Raw genomic sequence first — 22,793 nt, 5'->3', positions numbered from 1 at the left:
CAAGTTCCGGACCTTACAGGTTCTTCCGGGGTTGCGGCCTCGGGTCACGACGGTCAGACCATGGCGGCCTCAGCCATCAGGCGTGCTGCAGCCTTGCGTCCCAGCGCTGTCGGGTCCGCTGCTTTTGTTAGAAACATTCCATGGACCGCGGCTATAAGTGAGTGATGGAGATGTGGGAGGGGTGGAATTTTAGGTCCACGAGGTCCTTAAAAGCTTTGCTTCCTGCGGAGCACTTAAGTCAGTGTAGTGACTGGATCAGGAGGAGCCTTGATTTTGTTCCCGAGGAAGCCAGTGAGCAGAAAGGAATTTTGTTTGCAGTTAACCGTTTTTGAGCTTTCGGGGCACGAATTCACGGTCTCACGTTTCAGAGAGATTTGGTGAAAGGTTTATACTTTCGACCTAAGATTTAGAAGGATGATTTTAACCGCAGATGTGGAGGATGGATTCAGAGTTGTAAGACTGGATGCAAGGAGGAGAATTAAAAGGCAATTTCAGTAATCTGGGTAGAAGATGAGGACATGAGCTAGGGCAATGGTAAAAATGGGGGTGAACAAAACAATCGACCATATAAATGCAGGCTGGATGGAATGAGGAAGAAAGAGAAATGACTTACAGGTTTTTAGCGAGGGTAAATAGTGTGATTAGAACATAGGAGGAGCAGTTTGAGAGGAGAGAATGTGAGTTTATGTGGCGGTACTGTGTTTGTATGGTGTCAGCCAGGCAATTGGATGGAAAGATTGAGTTGCTATAGGGATGGATATTTCCAGTAGACAGACTGTGATGGTTAGGCTATTGTGTTAACTCGGCCAAGGTAATTGTGCCCAGTTGTTTGGTCAAGCAAGCACTGGGCTAATTTTACTAACTGTAATGTGACTTTAGTCCCCATTGACTTTATTGCAGTGGTAAATCATAGATAGCAGGTTATAAGTACATCAATCAGGGAGCTTGCCATCAGCAATGAGTAACACTTAACCCAATCAGTTGAATGCCTTAAAAGGGGAAGTGATTCCAGCATTGGGAGAGAATTTCCCAGCTCGTCTTTGGATAGCCAACATCTCCCAGAATTCGTCAGGAACCTTTATTGGACTTCATTGCAGCCCCTGGTTGCAGCCTGCCTGTGGATCCTGACTTGTGCATCCCCATGGTTCTGAGAGACTCTTACAGAATTGCATACTATTGGCAGATATCTCGTTGATTCTGTTTCCCTAGAGAACCCTGACTCATACACAGACTAATTTTGTATAATATAACCCAGAGGAGATATAGTTGGCACATATTGAGAGTTTCCCATGGCTTGGCAACATCAACAGAAGTTACAAAGAGAGAACAAAGGAATAGGAGCTTCTCATGATCAACAAGTTCCCCAAATTCAAAATACAAAATGCAAATACTCAAAGTCACCAGGAGAACCCCAAATCTGAGATTACAGATAACGGTACTCAAGCCCACCAGGTCTGTATTCATGAGCTCAGATCAACCCAGAATTCAATGTCCCCTTGGTATGAGCAGACCAACAAAGCTAAAACAGCCTCCTCATTACCAGCAGAACATCAAAATTAATTCAACAGTCTCCTCTGAACAAGCAGACCAACAAAATGAAAGTAAGCAAAGATCAGAAGAGAAGAGAATTTTATACATTTAGCTGGCACAGGGAAAGACCCAGATTTAGAGTTGCTTTTGCATGAAACCTGCTAAAGTGATTCTGAATCTGGATCTTTTCCTGTGTGAGCTAAGTTTGTAATGCCCAGGGCAGAAACTTTACCCATAAACTTCAGCCTCAGTTCTCTGGGGAAAATCCCTGGGCAGCTGCCAGGCATGGAGCTGAGGGATCCAAGGACACCCTGCGGCCCACGAGACATGGATTGGGGCTGCTGTGGGGGCTGCATCCCAGAGCAGCATGGATCCTGCCGTGGTTGCCAAATTGTTATTGTAAGAATGGCCAATTTCAATACGCCTGCCCATCCCATGCTACAAAGGACATACGTGTCTTTTAGTGAGAAGTGATTTATTGCAAATGCACAAACAAGGAACTGGGGGAATCTTCCCAAAACAAGTTCAAAGTGAGAATGGAAACTAGGATTTTTAAAGGCAAAGGAAAGGGTAGGGGGAGAAGAAAAACAAGTTAAAGTGATGCCAGAGGTTTTGTGAGCAGGGTACATGCAATTTCTCAGTCCTGTGCCATCTCAAGCACATCCACCTTGTCCTTGATTTCAGGAGCTAATAAACTACAGTTTAGCAGGTACAAGACCTTCATGACTCCTTTCTCAGCCAACCGCTCAAGGATATAAAATTTTTTGTCTCTAGGAAAAGTTGCAGATTTATACCATTCTGTCAGGTTTTGCTTTGAGATGTTATCTTATTCCTGTAAGCAAAATTGAGAAGGTCTGGTTAATGTCCTTCAGGGGACTAAGTGCAAAGAGTAAACCTCTAAAATTAGATTAATAGAAGACCAGTACAATTAATTTTAGAATTTTCAAAGCTGCTTAAGTGAAGAAATTTCAATAAGCACATTTTCCAGCTATCAGTTGTATATCATTGTTATTGTGATTGCGATGTGGACTCTGAAGCCAGACTGGGTTAGAATCCCAGTTCGGCCATTTACTAGTTGTGTAACCTAAGTAATAAGATAATTTGGGAAAGGGCTTACCCCCATGTCTCAGTTTTATCATCTTTAAAATGGAAATAATTGTACTTACCTCTTAGGATTGTTGACAGGATTAAATGAGTATATATAAACTGCTTAGCCTTGTGCTAGATAAGAAGTACTCAATAAATGGTAGTTATTTTAATGATTACTAAAAGTTCATGGGAGAGGCCTAGCAGGGCAGGAGAGTTAGAAGTTATCAGCACTGCACGCAGGTAAGGAGTAGAATGGGAATAGATTGGTCTTACTTTCTCAGTGTGTGATCAGAGAAGAGCAAGCCCAGTAAAAAGTTTCCATAAAGCCCTGGTGAAACTTTGTGGAAAGGCTGAGGGGTTTTACCAGCATCTTGCTGATGGATCATCTGGAAAGAAAAAAAAGGACAAGTTTACAGAACAATAAGGGCTAGCTTAAAACCCTTAAAAAGGAGTCTGCAAAACACATAATTTTGGAATAGTCTCAGTGCATTCATTCATTCCACAGATATTTAAGGAGATTCTTTTATGTGGTAGGTATTGTTCTTGGTACTTGCAGCAATTTATCCTGAACAGTTGTGTGTGATTTGGGAAAGGAGTTGGTTAGCTTCCAGAGCTGGTTTGATTTGAAAATGAATATTTTCTTGAACCTGGTTTAAAACATATATTTAACAGTATTTTGTTGATCTTCCACTAACATTTTCTGTGAGATACTGATCTTGCTACTGGTTTGACCAATCCTAGAACCCTTCAGTAATTTAGTCCCTGTGAATTGTTAAAGGATTACTAGACACTTATTTATTCATTCATCAACCATTGAGGTCCTTCTGTGTATCAGGCACTGTGGATATAATGGTCTCTACTCTTGGGGAGCTTACAGTGTGGTGATGGGGGTGGGTGGGGAGACTTGTAAACAACAAATATAGGCAGTTGTTAAACCAGTGAGGTTTAGATGAACTAGGGAAAATAAGCAGGCAATATAAAATGTAAATCAGTGAAAGTATAAGCACTGTAGATGTTTAGAAGAGAAAGAGATCATGTGGTGTTTTTAATCTTTTAGGATTAATACACTATCTTTGAGATTTCACAGGTCTAGTACATTATCCTGAATTGCTGTAGTAGCACAATGAAATAATACTTGATGGATGTATTTAGTTTGACTCTTGAAGAATAGTTAGAATTTAGGCAGGAGGAAATTAGGATTACTGATTTATCATAGGGAGAGAACAACATATGCAAAGATAGGAATCCAAAGGTAGATATACACAGTTCATTTTGGGTTACTAGAGAAAATCAGTAGGCCAGTAGTAAGAGATAAGGCAGGAAAGGTAAATAGGGGCAACTCAACAAATTTTAGTGTACCAACTATTTAACCTTAGTATAACCTTTAAGTTATGAAAGGCCAGTAAATTGGAATTTTATTTGGAAATTTCTAATACACCTTGCAACACATTGTGTGGTAATTATTTTCTGGCTTCCTTGTAGACACAGTCAGGAATTATAATCCATGTACAGTACATGGTATATTGAAAACAATATTTGCTGGGGGTAGAAACTGCAGTCACTCAGCAGTTAACCTGTCCATTTCCCTACTCTACAATCCTCCCAAGTTTGGAACATTACAGCTTTATAGTCAGCACCAAAACTGCAGGAAATGGAGAGTAATTCCTGTTCCCAAATTGAAGGACTCTAGGAACACTTTTGGCTTCTATCTACAATCTAGAGTGGAGAATACAGAATGTATTAACTATTTTTAATGTTTTCTCCCCCCCTGCCCCTAGATGAGCTGAGAGCACACTTTCAACAGTTTGGCCGTATACGAAGGTGCACTCTACCTTTTGTGAGTATTTTTAAAAAAATTTTATCCTATAATTGCTTTTTAAAATCAAAACATCTTATTAATTTCCAATGGAGTAAATATAGTTCTTATTGATGAGTGGTGCTGATTAAACACTAGAAATCTTTATCATAGGTTTTTTTTTTAAGCTTTTTGTTTATTTTTTATTTATTTCTCTCCCCTTTCCCCACACCCAGTTGTCTGCTTTCTGTGTCCATTCCATTCGCTGCATGTTCTTCTGTGTACGCCTGTATTCTTGTCAGTGGCACCTGGAAATCTCTGTGTCTTTTTGTTGCATCAGCTCTCCATGTGTGCAGCGCTGTTCCTGGTCAGGCTGCACTTTTTTCGTGCTGGATGGCTCTCCTTATGGGGCGCACTCCTTGTGCATGGGGCTCCCCTACATGGGGGACACCCCTGCGTGGCATGGCACTCCTTGCATGCATCAGCACTGCGCTTGGGCCAACTCATCACATGGGTCAGGAGGCCCTGGGTTTGAACCTTGGACCTCCCATGTGGTAGGTGGATGCCCTATCCATTGGGCCAAATCTGTTTCCCTATCATAGGTATTTGTGTTAATTTTTCATAGATTCATAATAAATGACCACAAACGTAACAGCTCAAAGCAGGACACATACATGTATTATGTTTCTCTAGGTCAAGAGTACAACTAAAGCTGTGCTCTCTGGCTCAGGGTCTCACATGGCTGCTATCTAGATGCCATCTGGAGCTATGGTCTCACCAGTCAGGAAAGATTAACTTCCAGCGTCCCTTCCTGTCTTGTTGGCAGAATTCATTCTGTAGCTGTAGGACTGAGGTCCCTTTCTTTCTGCCAGCTAGGGTCTTCTCAGTAGGCTCTCTTGCAACATGGAAGCTTATTTCTTAAAACGATAAAGGAGTCTCTCCTCAGTCTGCTAGGATGGAGTCATATATAATGTAATGTAGTCACAGGAGTGATATCGCAAATTCTTTTCCATATTGTTAGTTAGAAATCAGTCACAGGTCCTACCCACACTTATCCAAAGATGTAACATGAGGTAAAAAGTACACTTACCTAGTGCTGGTGAAGGTGTAGGGAAACTGGTACTCAAATTGTTGAGAAATTTAATTGGTACCATTTCTAGGAATTTATCCTATTTGTGCTCAAGAAGGTTTCATCAGCACTGTTTAATAATATCATATAATTGGAAAGGAACTAAGTGTTCATCATTGCGATTGCTTAAATAGATATTGATACAGTGGGAATTCTATGCAGTTAAAAGAATGAGGCACATCTATTATGGACATAAAAACTTTATTATAATAAAGTTTAAAATGCTCTTTTTTGAAGAGTATTTCAAAAAATGAAGTAACAGATTTTTCTTGATTGCTTTCCTCTTTCTAAAGAATAGATAAAATACTTTAGGATCTGGAGTTAATAGATCTTAGAAAAAACAAAAAAGGGGTAGAACTATCAATAAAATATAAAGAAGTTCTAGTTAACAAAATTTATCGTACTCAAATTAGAAATCCAAATTTTTATCTTAGATACACAGTACCTAAATTTCAACACAAAACTATTATTTTAAATCCTTTTATATGTGGAAATGATCACATGGAGGTAGAAGAACGTGCTTTAAGAAACTGTCAAATCTATTAGAGGTAATTAGTGCACAAATCATTAGGACATCACCAGAAACTTTTCCTTTACTTAACTTTTGGAAGAGGTCAGCATTTTAGGTTAATACTCAAAATTAGCTTCAAAGTATGGGGGCAGTTTCTAAGAATTTTTTTTCCCCCAAAGCACATTAACCAGAATGAGACAGACAAGGACCACATGATTATCTACATAAAATGAATAGACATCTTGATGTCTTTTATATAGTGGAGGCATGGGATGGTGTGTCTCCAAGCACACTAGCTCTTTTCCCCATGTGTTCATGTGTAGTTCAAAATGTGTTCTTAACCAGGGGTCCAAAGACCCAAAGATTACAGGGGGTCAATGAGCTTGAATTGAAAAAAAAATCAACTTATTTTCTCCGACCTCTAACTGAAATCTAGCGTTTCTTTCACTTATGAGTGTGTACAATAAATAAATTACAGTATTCATTTCACCTGACTGGCAAAAGTGTCCGTGGAACAAAAAAGGTTAAGAACCTCTGGTTTCAATAAGGACTCTTGCCTTATGCATGAGGGGATGTAGCAAAATCATTTAAATTGACCAGAAATCTGGGACTAAGAATAGGATTTTATGTATCGCTCCTATTTTTCATTAGGAACATGTGATGATAATGGTGGTGATGATGATAGCAATCGGTCTCTGATATTACCAAAGAATGACAAGTTTTGAGGTTTAATTTTTTAGTTTCTAATATTGAAGTAATTGCTGTTAATATGATTTGCATCTAAACTACATAGAAAACTCATTAACCATATTTTACTTTTACAGTGGCAGCAAAAAAAACAGAAATGTTAAATTTAACACAGGCAATAAACCTTGGATAAGTAGGAAGGTGAACACATACTAAAGGAAGACCACTGACATTTATTAAAATGCCTGTGATCCTATTTTGACAGATGGCAAAATCGGTATTTAGACTGTTTCTGAAGTTCATGATTAATCTTTTCCTATATTTTGAAATTTTAGGACAGACAAACTGGCTTTCACAAAGGTGTGGGTTGGGTTGTGTTTTCTTCAGAAGAAGAACTTCAGAATGTCTTACATCAGGAAAATCATATTATTGATGGAGTAAAGGTAAATCTTTTACTATATCATATTGTGAGCTTTCTGTGTACCAATTAAGTAGGTCAGTAGTGTGGGGGGTTTGTAATGGAAACTGCCTTACTAACGTTAGTTAAAAACTAGTGGTAGTAGAATGCTTGGTTCTAAAAGGTTTGGGGAGGGGAAATACAGGAAGAAGACCCTTTAATAGTTAGCAAGGTATGTGTAACATTGAACAGTGGAAAGAGCTCTGCATTTTTAAGGCAGGCGGCCTGGGGTTGAAATCCTGGCTTTTCCACTTACTGTGTGGAAACCTTACCACATTGATTTTAGATTTTTAACTCAAGTTCAGGGAGTGTTAAGAAGATAAGGAACAAACAACATACTCTAGAGTTACAGGTGCTGACTCCCTAATAGAAAGACAGTGTTAAAGTGGCAATTCCAGTTTTAATATTTTTGTAGATGTTACAGTGCTTATTTGATTTTTTTTCCAGCTTCAGGTTCAAGCTCACAAACCAAAACTTTTGCAAGATCAAACATCTGATGAAGAGAAAGGTTTTTGAGAATATTACTGCCTATTAAATGAGTTAAACATAACTCTGAAAATTGTCCAAATGTTTTTATTTGAAACATAGTTTCACCAAGTGAGAGGTTACTTTCCCCACTTCAAATTAAAATAGAGCACAACAGGGGTAAATATTCATTAGGCAGGACAATTCCAATACATGAACATTCTCCTACACATTGTGGTTGGGGTAACTTTATTCATATATGCAGTTCTTCTACAAAACATTAACCCCAAACTACTAGTGTCACACCAAAAGAAGTGGTCTTTTTCATGTGCTGGGCAGTAGGTTCTATAAATGCCAAAAGCTGGGAGAAACACAAATACAACCCACTCTTTAAAAAAGCTAAATACTTCAAAGTAGAATTTTCCATCCCCCCCTTTCTCCCGTAATAAAAAGTAGCGCTGCAATCTGGCACCCAGATTTGGTTTTTATCCTGACCATTTACAAAGTATTCCCCCATATGCTTGGATCATTAGGGCTCTGGATAATAGTTCATTCACTTCTTTGAAGAGAGGTACAACTATTCCTTCCTCCTCTTCTTGCCTTCATGCTCATGTTCTTTGGGACGGCTGCTATCTGAGGGTCTTTTAGAGCCTCCATGCTGTTTGGCTTCTTCCAAAAACTTGTCCAAACCAAAAGGATCCTCCTCGAACTGAACTGGTCCTTCTCGGCCTCTCTGTCTGCGGTCTGAACCAGAAAACTCCTTATCGGGAACAAATCTAGGGGGAAAAAGAAAGGACTATGAACTACCTTGTTTTCACTGAAGTAAACACTGAAATTGCCCTATCTTGGTACCTGTTGGTCTTTATTCTGGCTTCTAGGTCATCTCCATACATGTCCTTGTCCAGATTTTTACTGGGCCTATAAATACTCTGGGCCATATCTTTACCACCTCTCCAGGCGTGATCATAAACATTGTAAATTTCATCTTCTCCACCTGCAAAACCACTGTCCATACCCTGTGGGAGTAAAGAAAGGGATGACATTAAATTAAAAGTTGACTTTATTATATTCATGTGAAGAGTAAATGTGCTCATATTACAGTGCACATTTTCAGCAACCTGAAACTAGAGATTAAAAAAGCTGCTGCAAGGTCCATAAGCTATTAGTGTCACCTTTCAGTACTTATAGACCCTTAAATACTTTTGTTAACAAGTTTGACTACTTCAACGAAACAGTCATTAGAAGTAGGAGGTATGTGACAACTGCCATTTGTATAGACATGGAGGCAAGAAAAAGAACTGTAAAACATTTCTCTGATGTCATTTAGAGTAACATGTCATATTCCGTAACTGCCTGAGAACATGATTACAGCATGATACAATAAGGGTCTCAATGAAGATCTTAACAAGAAAGCAATTTGTTTGATCCATTTGGATGGCTTATTAATACAGGGATGTGAGTTTTTAGAAAAAATTTCATCTCAACTTTTAAATGATTTCAGCTTAAGTTTGTAAGAAGAGGTGATTGTCTTGAAAACATTTACTTAGATGGAACATTCATTTCTATCCTCCTTTGCTCAAGACTCTACCTAGAAAGCTGCAGTTGCACAATGGTTAAGCACTTAAGTTTTAGAATCAAAGACAGCCTTAGTTCTACCATTTATTAGCTAAGAGACAATTTGTGTCTCAATTTCCTCATCTGTAAAATGGAGACAATGAGAGTATTATTTCATAGGGTTTTTGTTAGGATTGTATTAGAAAATATATAAAAGACTCAGAACAATGTTGGCACATAGAAAACACCCGACCAATTATTACCTGGAAGGGCTTCCTCAAATGCTACCTTCAAATCTTTCTAAAACCTTTGAGTCATAATCATTTCTTTCTATATTCAAGTAGTACTTTATACTCCCATACTCTTACCACAGTCTTCCTGGTTTAAGATGTATGTATGCATGTCATCTCCAGTAGACCATGTATTCCTTGAGGGCAAAGGCAGCATCTCTGATCTCATTGTGGCTTATGCATAGTGAGTAATCAGTGTTGACCAAATTAAAACACAAAGGTATTATTTTCAAGGCTAATGTGTCCTAGCTAATGACAACCAATATTAGAAATTGGATTTCCTGTCAAAACCAGTTTAGAATTTCAGCTTTACAGCTCCAGTTTTTAAAGATTCCAAGTTATGTTTTCTTTAATGGTAAAACAAAACAAAACAAAAACACTTCAAAGATTATTAAAAAATAACCCAAGAAGTACTTTTGTAGGATATGGCTCTGTTTCAGAAATATTAAAGATTGACACACCAGAACCAAGTTTTATCAACTAATTTCTTTTTTCTTTGAAGGTCTCAAATCTTAGCTAGTAAACTGTAAAAAGTCACAGAGCTGTTTCATCTTTCTTACTCCAATTTTTTTGTGTCATCATGCTAGCAGACCTTAGGCTGATCCAACTTAATTTTCTTTCATCTGAGGGTGGGTATTCATATCAACACACAAGATAAGGTGTTTCTAAACTACTTGTACCTTGGATTGGTTGAAGAGCCTTTGGTCATACTGAACTTCGTTGGAAGTCCGCGGATTGGGCACACCAAGAGCAATGACTTCACTGATATCTCGATTTTCATTTCTCTGTAATTTTGACCTATTTTGAAAAGAACATCACTAACTTAAAACTTTAGACAAGCTGAGTATTTCAGAAGCAAAGGAAATGAATACATCATGTTCTCATCTTGTGAACATAAATTCCCTGATACTGATAAAGCATATTCAGGTTGGCAGCCCCTTACAGCATTTCAGATACTACAAGATTATTAGAGAAGGTAGTGTTTTACAATTTGGCCTTCCTGTTAGCTCAAAAACACAGCCAAGAGATTTGTTCTTGACATGGAATTCTTTAATACAAACATTCACCTTAAAATACTTGAGATTTGAAATTCCTATAGTCTACAATTGCAACTCTAGTTTGACAGTGGGAAGGCATGGATTCAAGTTTGGTGCATCATATAAATTATTTCCAATAAGCTAAATCAGTTCCATTATATAACCAAGTTTAATTTTATCCTACTAGAATTTTAGAGAAAATACATCAACAAGTAGATTACCCTGTATGATCCCTGGCATTCAGATTAATTTCCCTTCTGTTTCAATGTGTATGCAATCTCAACGGCAATGAAACCACAGTCCTGTCATCATTTATTTTACTAGCAGCTCAGGTCTTAATATGGTATCTGTAGACAATCTGGTCTCCACCTAATCACAAATTTACAGATGTTCTGTTAGCAATTCTCACAGCCACTTTATAGGTTTGAAAGGCCTAAATTATATATGGGGCCACTTTAAGTTTTCCAACTTAAAATTTATTTCAGACCAAGAGAGTCATCAACTATACACTTTCGCACATTTTTTCACAACTCTAAATTCAAATTCTGTGCATCTCCATCACTTCTTATTCAGAGAGATTAAGTAAGCCAATTAAAAAAAACAACAACACAAGCAGTATTCTTTTGTCATGTTTAAGATATGACTTGGAAAAACGGTATCAGTTCACAGGATGATCAGAGAATGGAAAGCTGCTCAATTGGGAAGAAAAGTTTTTATGTTCATATTTAACCTCCACTCAGAATTCTATCTCCTTACAGCATTTCCTCAAGTTTTCAGCAATCTCATATCCTCAGCCTCTGGTGAACGACAAACCTCCCGGATCCTTATTTTACTCCATGTCCCCACACGTATATTTGGTTTGTTCTATACAAGTTTGTAAAAGTGCTTTGTGAGTTTTCTCAAATAATGTTATATGATAGCTCTATTTTTCTGAGTTTTAAAGTATCCATGAGAAGGGGCTAATTTCTATTTCTTTCAAAACCTACCCTTCTGCCCCATTGTACTCAGTACATACTCTACATGTAAAACACTCCCAGTAAAGATATGACAGCTTATTTCTTGTCCAGAGGAATAATAGGAACATACTAAATTTCTCTTGCCATTTAAAGTAAGAAAAGAACAGACCAGAACATTCCATCCACTGATTCCCTTTCACAAGCATGATCTGAATTTCCTTTTCTTTGAGTCCATCATTTTCAGTTGTAACTAGTTCTATTAATACAAGGTGATGGAAGAAAAGATTACTTCCAGGGATAGTCAAATCTGCTAAGGCAAAGTATTTAAGTGCAAGAAAATAAGTGCTCATTTATTAAGTGATCACTCTCAAGAGGAAAGCGAAGGAAGCAAAAAGTGGTCTTAGTGGACCAGAACTCCTCTCTAAACAGAACACAAATGCCACTTGCATTTCTCTGAAATGGCACCAACCTCTTATCAGGAGCTGCCCTGGAAAGATTGCGGTCATGCTGCCTCTCTTTTCGCCTATCATGTCGGATTTCATCCCTCTCACGAGCCTCGCCATCCTCTGTGTGGATACAGATGAAAATTTACTTAATTACTGTATTACCCATTAAAATTCTGAAAAAGAGAATATTCTTTAAACTTAGATTTAAAAAAAAACTCCATGACCACCTTTGTGGTCACATCCAACCTTTTAAAACTTCCTTGCAATTAATTTAAGTCACGTAGCATTAGTTTTTCTTAATGTGAATTCTAGAATTCTGCATGCAACTGAAGTGTCTAGGGTAAATTATACTGATGTCTTCACCTTACTTTGGTAGGATATGGGTATTCACTGCATAGTTCTTCCAACTTTCACTTATGTTTGAAAATTTTCAAACTAAATGTCAGCAAAAAAAGAACTATGCATAAGTTTGCCCTTATATTTTCAAAAGCTGCTACTAAATAAACCTTCTGAGGAAACGGATTTGGCTCAACTGATAGAATGTCCATCTACCGTATGGGAGGTCCAGGGTTCAAACCCAGGACCTCCTGACCTGTGTGGTGAGCTGGCCCACACGCAGTGCTGACGCATGGAAGGAGTGCTGTGCCATGCAGAGGTGTCCCCTGTGTAGGGGAGCCCCATGTGCAGGGGGTGCACCCTGCAAGGAGAGCTGCCCCATGCAAAAAAAAGTGCAGCCTACCCAAGAGTGGCGCTGCACACACAGAGAGCTGAAGCAGCAAGATGACGCAACCAAAGGAGAGAGAGATTCCCCGTGCCACTGACAAGAATGCAAGCGGACACATAAGAACATACAGACACAGAGCAGTCAATGGGTGGGGGGGGGGGGGGAGAAATTAATAAAATCTTAAAAAAAAAACAACCTTCTGCTTGTGGTCCAAGCTGCACCTTGATCTCTACTGTGTTTATATTTACCTTCATTTTCCCTACCTTTTCCTCTCTGAAGGGACATAGTTCGGGGCTTCAGGACCTGAGCTTTGGAGCCAGCCTGCCTGGATTCAAATCCTAGTTCTATGGCAGATTAGCAATGTGACCTTAGGCAAGTTACATAGCCACTCTCAGCCTTAGTTTCTTCTTCTGCGAAACAGTGACAATAATAGTACCATGACATAAGGTTATAGGGATCATGTGCTCAGAGCAGTGCCTGCCAAAGTTGGCATTCAATAAATATGTTAGCTTTTAGTATTATCTGGTAGCAGACTTTAAAAACTGTAATTAATTTCTCAAGAACCATTCTCGTTTTTTTAAAAAAATCAGTTCAGAGACCTTAGATAGGGAAGTTTTATGTAATTACCTTCAGTAGCTAAATGTATGACAGGCAGATATTTGTATCTGCCTCAAGTTATTCATTTATGATTCAAAGAATTGGCCCACTACTTTTTAATTGATTGCTTCTCTAAGACTGAACTATAACCAACTGCTTGCTTAACACCTCTATCTTAAACTTAGTATGTCCACAACTAAACTCCTAATTCCCCTCCCCCCCCAAACTTGGCCCCCTGCAGTTTCTCAACATCAGTAAATGGCAACTCAATCCTTCCAATTGCTCAGGTCAAAGTTCTGGAATCTGGAAGGTGGATGTGGCTCAAGCAATTGAGCTGCCTGCCACATGGGAGGTCCCACATTCGGTTCCCAGTGCCTCCTAGAGAAGATGAGCAAGACAGTGAGCTGGTGCGACAGGCAGGCACAGCGAGCTGATGTAACAAGATGACAAAACAAGGAGACACAAAGAGGAAAGACAATGAGACACAACAAAGCAGGGAGCTAACGTGGCTTCAAGCAATTGAGCACCTTTTTCCCACATGGCAGGTCCCAGGTTTGGTTTCTGGTGCCTCCTAAAGAGAAGAAAAGCAGACACAGAAAGCACACAGCGAATGGACACAGAAAAAAGCAAGCGCAAAAACAATGGGGCAGAGGAGATATAAATAAAAAAAATATTAAAAAAACAAAAAACCAAACAAACTTAAAAAAAAAGTTCTGGAATAACTTTTTTTTTCTTTGAGGTACTGGGGCTGGGGATTGAACCTGGGATCTCATATGTGGGAAGCTGGTACTCAACCACTGAGCCACACTGGATCCCCTGAGTTGGATTTTTTTCATTTGTTTTTTTTAGGAGGCATTGGGGACTGAACCTAGGACCTCCCAAGTAGGAAGCAGGTGCTCAACCAGTTGAGCCACATACACTACCTGGAATCATTCTTGACTCCTCTGTTTCCCACAAACTTTGACCTAATCCATAAGCAAATTTTACCAGCTCTTTCTTGAAGAGCCAGGCATTCTCCCAATTCAGGGACTCTGCTTCTGTTTTCTGTCTGGGATGCTCTTCCCCCAGATATCAACATGGTTTACTTCTTCACTTTCTTCAAGTTTTTGTGCTAACTTCTCAGTAAGGACTATTCAGACCACTTTTCCTCCTGGCACTTTTATCCCTCTTCCCAGCGTTATTTTTTTTTTTTTAAGATTTATTTATTTATTTAATTCCCCCCCCTCCCCTGGTTGTCTGTTCTTGGTGTCTATTTGCTGCGTCTTGTTTCTTTGTCCGCTTCTGTTGTCGTCAGCGGCACGGGAAGTGTGGGCGGCGCCATTCCTGGGCAGGCTGCTCTTTCTTTTCACGCTGGGCGGCTTTCCTCACGGGCGCACTCCTTGCGCGTGGGGCTTCCCCACGCGGGGGACACCCCTGTGTAGCAGGGCACTCCTTGCGCGCATCAGCGTGTGCATGGCCAGCTCCACACGGGTCAAGGAGGCCCGGGGTTTGAACCGTGGACCTCCCATATGGTAGACGGACGCCCTAACCACTGGGCCAAAGTCCGTTTCCTCCCAGCGTTATTTTTCTTCATTGTGATTATTAAGTTCTAATATAATACATAATCAACTTATTTTTGTCATATCTACTCACTAGAATGAATGTTCATTGCTATATCCTGCCTCTCACTATCCAGCAGAAAAACCTTTATCAAAAAAAGAAAACCTTACACATAGCAGGTACTCAATATGAACTGAACGAAAGAATAAATAATTGTACTAGCCTAAAACTTACTAATGCAAAAAAACCTCCCTCACAAATTTTCCTATATTAAAATTAGGATTCATCTTCCCACTCTACCTGAATTACTACCTAAGGTAAACTACTAAATAAAGCCAGAAAGAAATGACTGGCATTTAATAATTAGAGGTATATTATCCTACAAGAAAGAAAAACTCAATTATTTTACCAGATGAGAGGGCAAATTATTCAACTGGAGATCTCATTTCTTTACGTTTCAAGAAAATTAAGAGAAAAATCAAGGGGAAGGGGACTTGGCCCAGTGGTTAGGGCATCTCTCTGCCACATGGGAGGTCTGCGGTTCAAACCCTGGGCCTCCTTGACCTTTGTGGAGCCGGCCCATGCACAGTGCTGATGTGCGCAAGGAGTGCTGTGCCACGCAGGGGTGCCCCCACGTTGGGGAGCCAACGCGCAAGAAGTGCGTCCCGTAAGGAGAGCCGCCCAGCGTCAAAGAAAGTTCAGCCTGCCCAAGAATGGCACCGCACACACGGAGAGCTGATGCAGCAACAAAAAGAGATACAGATTCCCATGCTGCTGACAACAGAAGTGGACAAAAGAACACGCAGCAAATGGGACACAGAGAACAGACAACTGGGGTGGGGGGAGAAGGGAACAGAAATAAATAAAAAATAAAATTAAAAAAAGAAAAATCAAGCCCAGCATTTAAGTAATGCAATTTTTAAAATTGTATTGCTCAGGGAAGTGGCTGTGGCTCAATCAGTTGGGCTCCCATCTACCATATTGGAGGCCTTGGATTCGCCTCTGGGGCCTCCTTGTGAAGGCAGGCTCGCCCACACGCTGTGGAAAGCCGCTGGCCGGCAAGTGCCACAGAGTGCTTCCTGGCCCGCTAGCGCCGAGGACAGCTGACTCAGCAAGGTGACGCAACAAAAAGGGAGACAAGCAAAAACACAGAAGAACATGCAGCAAACGGACACAGAACAGACAGCGAGCAAGCCACAAGGGTGGGGTGGGGGGATAAATAAATAAAAAATAAAATACAGACAGAAGGATGCACTGCGAATGGACACAGAAAGCAAACAGCAAGCAAAAAGTTGCAAGGGGGAGGATATTTTAAAAAAAGTATATTGCTCAGAACTTAAAAATTTCCAGTACAGTTTCCTAATTAATGCCTACATATAAATTTATACTTGTTAATATATTTTCTGCTGTTCAGCTAAAGCAAAAGTTACTCTGACGTTTCAATTTCTACTTTACTTCTAAAATGAGTTTTCTATGTATTTTTTATGTTTGTATGTAGGAAAACCAGTAAAGATTTTCTTAAGTGAGATATATATGTTTCACAAAAGAAATATTTCAGTAATGAGAATGTCATACCTTTTTCCACATGGGTTTTGATCCCCGCTCTCCTTTCCCTGGCTTTCTGGGCCATTTCTCTAAGTTTCTCTTCATGTTTCTCCTTTTCTTTTTGAGCCATCTTTCTCTCTACTTGGGCACGCATTTCCACAGCTTCACGAGCCTGTCAGTCAAGTCAGATGTTAAACAAGACAACATTATAGGATAAATATGTACAGCTATCATCTAACTCCCTGATTAGCATCTGGTTTAAAAGAGCAGTTAAAAAGAATTCAGATTTGTTTTTGCTGATTAAAACAAAAATCCCTGTCCACTAAAGATACACTGCCCAGAAGACATTGCAAATAATCTTTTCACTGCACCAATTTTCACATTAACAGGGACTAGTTACATTTTCAAAATGAAAAGTGTCAACTGAGGATAAAACCTTATCCTGTATCAACTAGAGATAGTTTTTATAAAGGCACTCAACTATGATCAGGCAGATAAACTGTCCTCTGTTCTAAAAACCCACCATGATGTATGTGAACTTCAAGGTCACATGCATATTAATACCTTAATATTTAATATCCTAATAGTACTAGTCAATGAATACTATTAATGCCATTTTGGTGTGATTCAATATACCATAATGTTTATTTGCTCTTCCCTGCTATTGCCTTTTTGAGGGACAGGTACATCTAAGGTAGAGCAAAATGGTGAAATCTCTACAGGAGTAACTAGCGATCCTCACAAAACAGGATCAGCCTAATGAACCATTATTATGCTATGTTGTAAGGGAGATAGATCGCCAGTGGTGGGGTATGTGGATGAGTCTACAAAGGCTGAAACCATGTACAGAGCAGCAACTAACACCTGTTATCTTTGGCACACACACCACAGGTTAGTCTCTCTAGGTACTCAGTATTGCAACTAAATTAACAGTTCCTTAGGTAACTGAGAATGAATTTACAAACTGTCAAGAGCATTAAATAATTAAATTATGACAGACAAACCTTCCGATCAGCAATGTAGAGGGCTTCAGCCAGTTTGGCAAAATTTTCATTTATGTGAACAGTCTGTAGTCCTCTCCCATCAGCAGCCAGACGTTTGTCTAATGGAATCGTATAACCCTAGTGTGAAAGCAGACAGAAAACACCAGTCACAAAAGAGCAACAATATACTCTTTAGAACTAAATTTAAATATGTCCATAATGACAACTACTTGAGGTTCTTTCTCTTACAGGTTTCCTCACAATTATATGACAACAGTGGCAATAAACACTGGGTGCTAAGTGTGGAAACTGTTTAAGCTCTTTATATCTATGGTCTCAATCATCATCATAACCCTACTACAAGATGGTAACATTACTGTGTCCATTTCACAGATGAAGATACTGAGGTACAGAGAGCTTAGGGAATGTCCCTAAAGTCATACAGCTAATTAGTGGATGAGCTAGGATTTAAACCAAGGCAGTATGACTTCATAGTCAAATTCTGTGAAAGCAGCTTCTCATACTAATAATTGTTGATTATAAGAAAAGGAAATCACTATTAAATAGGTAAACCGTTGGTCCTCAATAAATAAACTAGTCATACAAAGGTAGAACAAACCATTTACAGTAGTATATATACCATACAATGTATACCAAACCACTAGTGATGGTATTGTGTATATTATCACCATAATCACAGTTATCTGTAAGTGGTCTAATCCGCTGTTTTAATGACTAATCAGATTCCAGAACCCTGTAAATTTTAGTAAATGTAAAAAAGATAAAGTTTGCTGCACAATTAACATTCTGTGTTCTCAAATTTGGAACCCCATTTCAATAGCTCAAGGAATATGAATACTTGAATATCCATATAACTTTCAGGATTAGCTTTATTTTTCCAGATTTTTGACTGACTCTAAATGGTGACCTCTATTTGAGGGTCTTCATTCCTAATACAAGCAAGTGTTACAGAAAAAACTCAAGGTACCATACAGTTATACACATATTAATCAACCCAGACCAACCAACAACCTTTTAATTTTGAGATGAGTAAAAAACTTCCTTTAAGGAAAATTTTATATTTAGGCCATGAGTTAAAGAGGCCTTCTTCATCTGTCAAAACTAGAATTATGAAATATGATTTGGGGAAAAGAGGAAACAGTGATTAAGAAATTTATCATTAATGACTCCCGAGAGTTTTGCCAATTAGTAAAGATATATAGAATTTAAACAGCCCAAGCCTGCAACATTACAAACAAAATAGTTTGAAAAAAAATTTTTTTAAAAGATTTATCTCCCCTCCCCCACCCCCTTCCGCAATTGTCTGCTCTCTCTGTCCAACCGCCGTGTGTTCTTCTGTGTTCGCTTGGATTCTTGTCAGCAGCACCAGGAATCTGTGTCTCTTTGTTGTATCTTGCTGCATCAGCTCTCCGTGTGCAGCGCCACTCTGGGGCAGGCTGCACTTTTTTTGTGCTGGGCAGCTCTCCTTATGGGGTGCACTCCTTGCACGTGGGGCTCCCATATATGGGGGACACCCAAGTGGCACGGCACTCCTTGTGCACATCAGCACTGCGTGGGTGCCAGCTCACCACACTGGTCAGTAGGCCCTGGGTTTGAACCCTGGACCTCCCATGTGGTATGTGGATGCTCTATCCATTGAGCCAAGTCTGTTTCCCAAAAAAGTTTGAAATTTAAGGCACTAAACATATCCATATAAATTCAAGTTGTTGAAAGAACACTTTCTTTTATTGCTACAGTATTTTTTTCTACATATGCCCTCTCTATGTGCTTCTGATGGCTATAATGCTCTAAGAGAATCTATATGATCTAAGACTCTGGCATACTAATATTTCTACTACCTTTTAAAAGAGAGAAGTTACATAATTTCGGAATTCTTTCTTTGAAAATGCCAACCAAGTGAGGTGCTCTTTCCTGGGTTATAATGCTAACAGTCTGATTTTATGACAACTTAATTACCTTTGCATTTTTCCAGTTTGAAATACAAGGGGGAATCTTCCACTCCTGTTGTTCCTTCACTGTCATCTGAGTTGAGGAAAGAAAGGAGAATTTTTTAAAAAAATTTATAGTCTAGCTAAAAACTCAAATATAATCTTAATCTTCAAAGACAATGTGATAGAAAAGCTCAATACACAGACACATGGTCAGACTTAGCCAAAGGTCAAAATTCTATTTCATTTTGATAGCATTATAAACTATGTTCATGGCCATATAATGGTTCTACTAATAACTTTAGTGTAAGAAATGAAAAGAATCTAGAAATTATTTTTGACAGTTATAAATGCTGGCTAATATTTTTCCATATTTAATTTATTTGACTTTTTTCTGATAGAAAACTTATTTTTTTAGTTGGATAATAAAACATACCTTAAAAAGTGACTCGCTAGAGGAGAGGGTGTAGCTCAGTGGCTGAGTACCTGCTTCCCATGTATGAGGTCCCGGGTTCAATCCCCGGTACCTCCTTTAAAAAAAAAATAGATGCCTCACTAGATCAATCAGAGACCTAATGTGCTCACTTCCTATAACATCCTTCATGTGAAACAGCAGACCCTGTTCATTTCATTAAAAGTTCGGTGTTAGGTTAATAAAACTAATAGCGAACACTTTATATATATATTCTCATAAGCACTATGGAAGCATACTTTATAGTCTTGATTGGATCCCTATTTGACCTTGAAAAAGCAAAAAAAACCACAAAAGAATAAGTGTGGTGAAATGATCTTCTATAGGCATCCAGATTTTATTCTGTGTGAGGTTATTTATAAAATTAATAATCATGAGTAAAAAGAAGGTTTTAGACCACAGCAAAGACTACCTTTCGGCTAGGAGAATGCATGACAGGTGCAGGAGGAGAAGGTGGTCCCCGGGGAATTTTCTTATTAATCCTGAAGAATAAACCAAAGCACAACCAGAGAGTGATACACTTTTCCCCACTTTAGTTAGTATGGCTCAAATCTGCCCTTCTTATTTTATTATGTAATGCCTCAAACATACACAAAAAACAGATAGTATAATGAACATCCATTTAACAAAAAAACCAATCATCCAGCTTCAACAGTGACCAACCCTGTCATAATCCATACCCATCCTACCTCCATAATTATCATTATCATTTCAGAGTAATATACTTTTCTCCTTAGACAAACTGACACAGCTTTACTGAGGTATAACTGACATACAATTAATGACAGATTTAATTTGTATAATTTGCTAAGTTTTGATACAAGTGGCACCTAAGAAGGCATCACGACAATCAAGACAGTGAATATATCCATCACCCTCAAAAGTTTCTATATGGTCCTTGGCCGTCTCCTGTCTCCTCCCCATCTCCCACTCCATTTCTATAAACAATCACTGATCTACTGACCTACCATTACTAGATTAGTTTGCATTTCTACAGTTTTATATAAAGGGAATCATCTAGTATGTACTCATTTTTGTAAGGCTTTTTCAGTGAACGTAATTATTTTGAGATTCATCCACATCACTGTACATATTAATAGTTTCCTTTATTGCTCAGTAACATTTCCACTGTATGGATGTACCAGAGTTTATCCATTCACCTCTTGATGGACATTTGGGTTGCTTCTAGTTTTGGGCTACAAATTAGGTCTATTATGGTACTTTCTCTTTTAATATCTTTTTAAAGAACAGAGGTTCATTCTCATGGACCCATCTACTTACTTGAACCTTGGAGGCTCCATTGGATCTTTCTGCATTTCCACCATCCGAATAACCCTCTGTTTAGCTCCAGAATTGAAAGCCACTCCTTGTTGAGATGGTGTGTATCTGAAGAATACAGATGAAACTAAAAGTGTAACTAGTTTAAGATTTCAACAAGTATTTTTCCTCTATTATAACCCTAAACAGACTACCTTTTCAATTTGTTTCACAAAGTAATCACAGAACAAATGCAAAATATTTAGGCAGAGCAAGTAACAACAGAGATTAGGGAACTAATGGAAATTATGAATTATAAGCAAAAAGTAAACAACAGTGATATCAGTTTGCAAATAATCCATCCTTATCCATTTTCTACCATGGAATGTGCCACTGCTTAGGTTCATAGTAAGAGGTCTTGAAAAGGGTACCTATTTTGTAAGCCTGCATTTGAGGAAAAATGCTCCATAGTATCCCTACCAGATAACTTAATAGTTAGTAGTTTTTGACTAATCACAGGTTGTGAAACAGGAAAAGAACAGTGGTAACAGACCTGGTAGCTCTGAATTCTTCCTTAATATCTCTACGTGAATCATCCCTCCACACAGATTCAGTAGGGTGAAACCTCTTAAAATTTACAACTATTGAAAGGACATCTATCACATAAAAATGGAAAACTATAAATAATGATTTGGATCGTATACTGCAAGTAACTGCTAATTCCTAAAAACAAAAAAATGTACTTTGAAACTAGTATAATAGCTAACATCTTAAAAAATTCTTTTGCTTTCAACTGACTGTAAAGAAAGTTAATAGGTTTTAAGTTATTCAAAAATTAACATTTATAATTGTGACTAAGCAGGAGAGTAAAAGACTACCAGGACCTCCCAAGCCCAATCAAGCCTAAAATGACATGGACTTCCAGGTGTGGTTCATACCGGATATACTGAGCAGGAGCCAGCTTGTCAGCAGCTCGAACTGGCATGGCTGCAGCAACCTTCTGTGATACAGATTTTTCTAAGGCTACCCTGGTCTTTTCTGTTATCTGAAATTAGAAACACCACATTGAGTGGTTTGGAAGTTAAGAAAGATGTAAAAAGTCACCTGAAATCATCATATACATCAATTCCCAGTTACCTCTTTAATGGCTTCCTCATCAGGTCTTTGCAGGTCTGGGTCATCTGCATTCATAACTTCCTTGGGAACCAGGTCAGTGTACTTGCTATAAATGACCTAAAATGTTTAAACATTTTAATGATTTAAATGAATCATTAAATTTATGAAAATGATTTGTTGATCTTGAAATGAATGAATAAATGAAAAGAAGCAACCTTGTTAAGTCATTTTGGTGGTCAACATGTAGTCTCAGCACATTCACAAATTTAAATTTAGGATACTCAGATATTGTCTTTTAGATTTTAAAACCAAGGAAGCTTAAAATATATACATAAATTGCTGTACTGGCTATATAAGTTAAGACTTTTCCCTTGACTTCATGCATTTAAATTAATTGAGATGGTATAATCAAGACAGTATCCAAATATTTTGTACCAACAAAATCTTATGCATTAGTGAACCCTATTTTTGAAGCTCACTAGAACTTGAAATTAATAATGATATAAATTGCCTATACCACCATTATCTTGGATTGCAAGCTCATGAACATTTAAGTCAGGTTACAAATAAATTCCAAATTCAGTGGGTCCTGAAAATTTCACTGTCTTTCACCATCACCATGCTTGTAAATGTTTTCATTTTCTGGCATCAATTCTACTCCTAGG

General features: G+C 38.4%; 2 protein-coding genes across 2 annotated transcripts in view; one reads left to right on the top strand and one right to left on the bottom strand.

Moving 5' to 3' along the window:
• Positions 1-10: 10 nt before the first annotated feature.
• Positions 11-7,748, top strand: SLIRP (SRA stem-loop interacting RNA binding protein). Its single transcript, XM_004453544.5, has 4 exons — positions 11-157; positions 4,398-4,456; positions 7,077-7,184; positions 7,646-7,748. Exons 1-4 carry the CDS (start codon positions 61-63, stop codon positions 7,712-7,714), a joined length of 333 nt encoding a protein of 110 aa, XP_004453601.1. The 5' UTR covers positions 11-60; the 3' UTR covers positions 7,715-7,748.
• Positions 7,749-7,755: 7 nt separating this feature from the next.
• The window catches only part of SNW1 (SNW domain containing 1), a 34,380-nt gene continuing 19,342 nt past the window's right edge, over positions 7,756-22,793 (bottom strand). Inside the window, exons 4-14 of the mRNA XM_004453545.5 lie at positions 22,150-22,245; positions 21,951-22,057; positions 21,037-21,141; positions 20,168-20,237; positions 19,312-19,377; positions 17,356-17,472; positions 16,382-16,523; positions 11,970-12,066; positions 10,188-10,305; positions 8,516-8,679; positions 7,756-8,439 (exon numbers count right to left, since the gene is read on the bottom strand). Of these exons, the coding sequence (XP_004453602.1) occupies positions 8,241-8,439; positions 8,516-8,679; positions 10,188-10,305; positions 11,970-12,066; positions 16,382-16,523; positions 17,356-17,472; positions 19,312-19,377; positions 20,168-20,237; positions 21,037-21,141; positions 21,951-22,057; positions 22,150-22,245 (1,281 nt within the window). The 3' untranslated portion in view covers positions 7,756-8,240. The remainder of the gene's footprint in view (positions 8,440-8,515; positions 8,680-10,187; positions 10,306-11,969; positions 12,067-16,381; positions 16,524-17,355; positions 17,473-19,311; positions 19,378-20,167; positions 20,238-21,036; positions 21,142-21,950; positions 22,058-22,149; positions 22,246-22,793) is intronic.

This window comes from Dasypus novemcinctus, chromosome 3 (genome assembly GCF_030445035.2).
Source record: "Dasypus novemcinctus isolate mDasNov1 chromosome 3, mDasNov1.1.hap2, whole genome shotgun sequence".
NCBI lineage: Eukaryota > Metazoa > Chordata > Mammalia > Cingulata > Dasypodidae > Dasypus > Dasypus novemcinctus.
The sequence above is the reverse complement of the archived record's forward strand: the minus strand, read 5'-3'. Positions and strand labels throughout refer to the sequence as shown.

Excerpts from the sequence above, each read along its gene's own strand:
- SLIRP (XM_004453544.5), top strand. The coding sequence starts at position 61 with ATGGCGGCCTCAGCCATCAGGCGTGCTGCAGCCTTGCGTCCCAGCGCT. Across the intron at positions 158-4,397 it reads TCCATGGACCGCGGCTATAA|ATGAGCTGAGAGCACACTTT; the intron begins GTGAGTGATGGA and ends CCCTGCCCCTAG. Across the intron at positions 4,457-7,076 it reads GAAGGTGCACTCTACCTTTT|GACAGACAAACTGGCTTTCA; the intron begins GTGAGTATTTTT and ends TTGAAATTTTAG.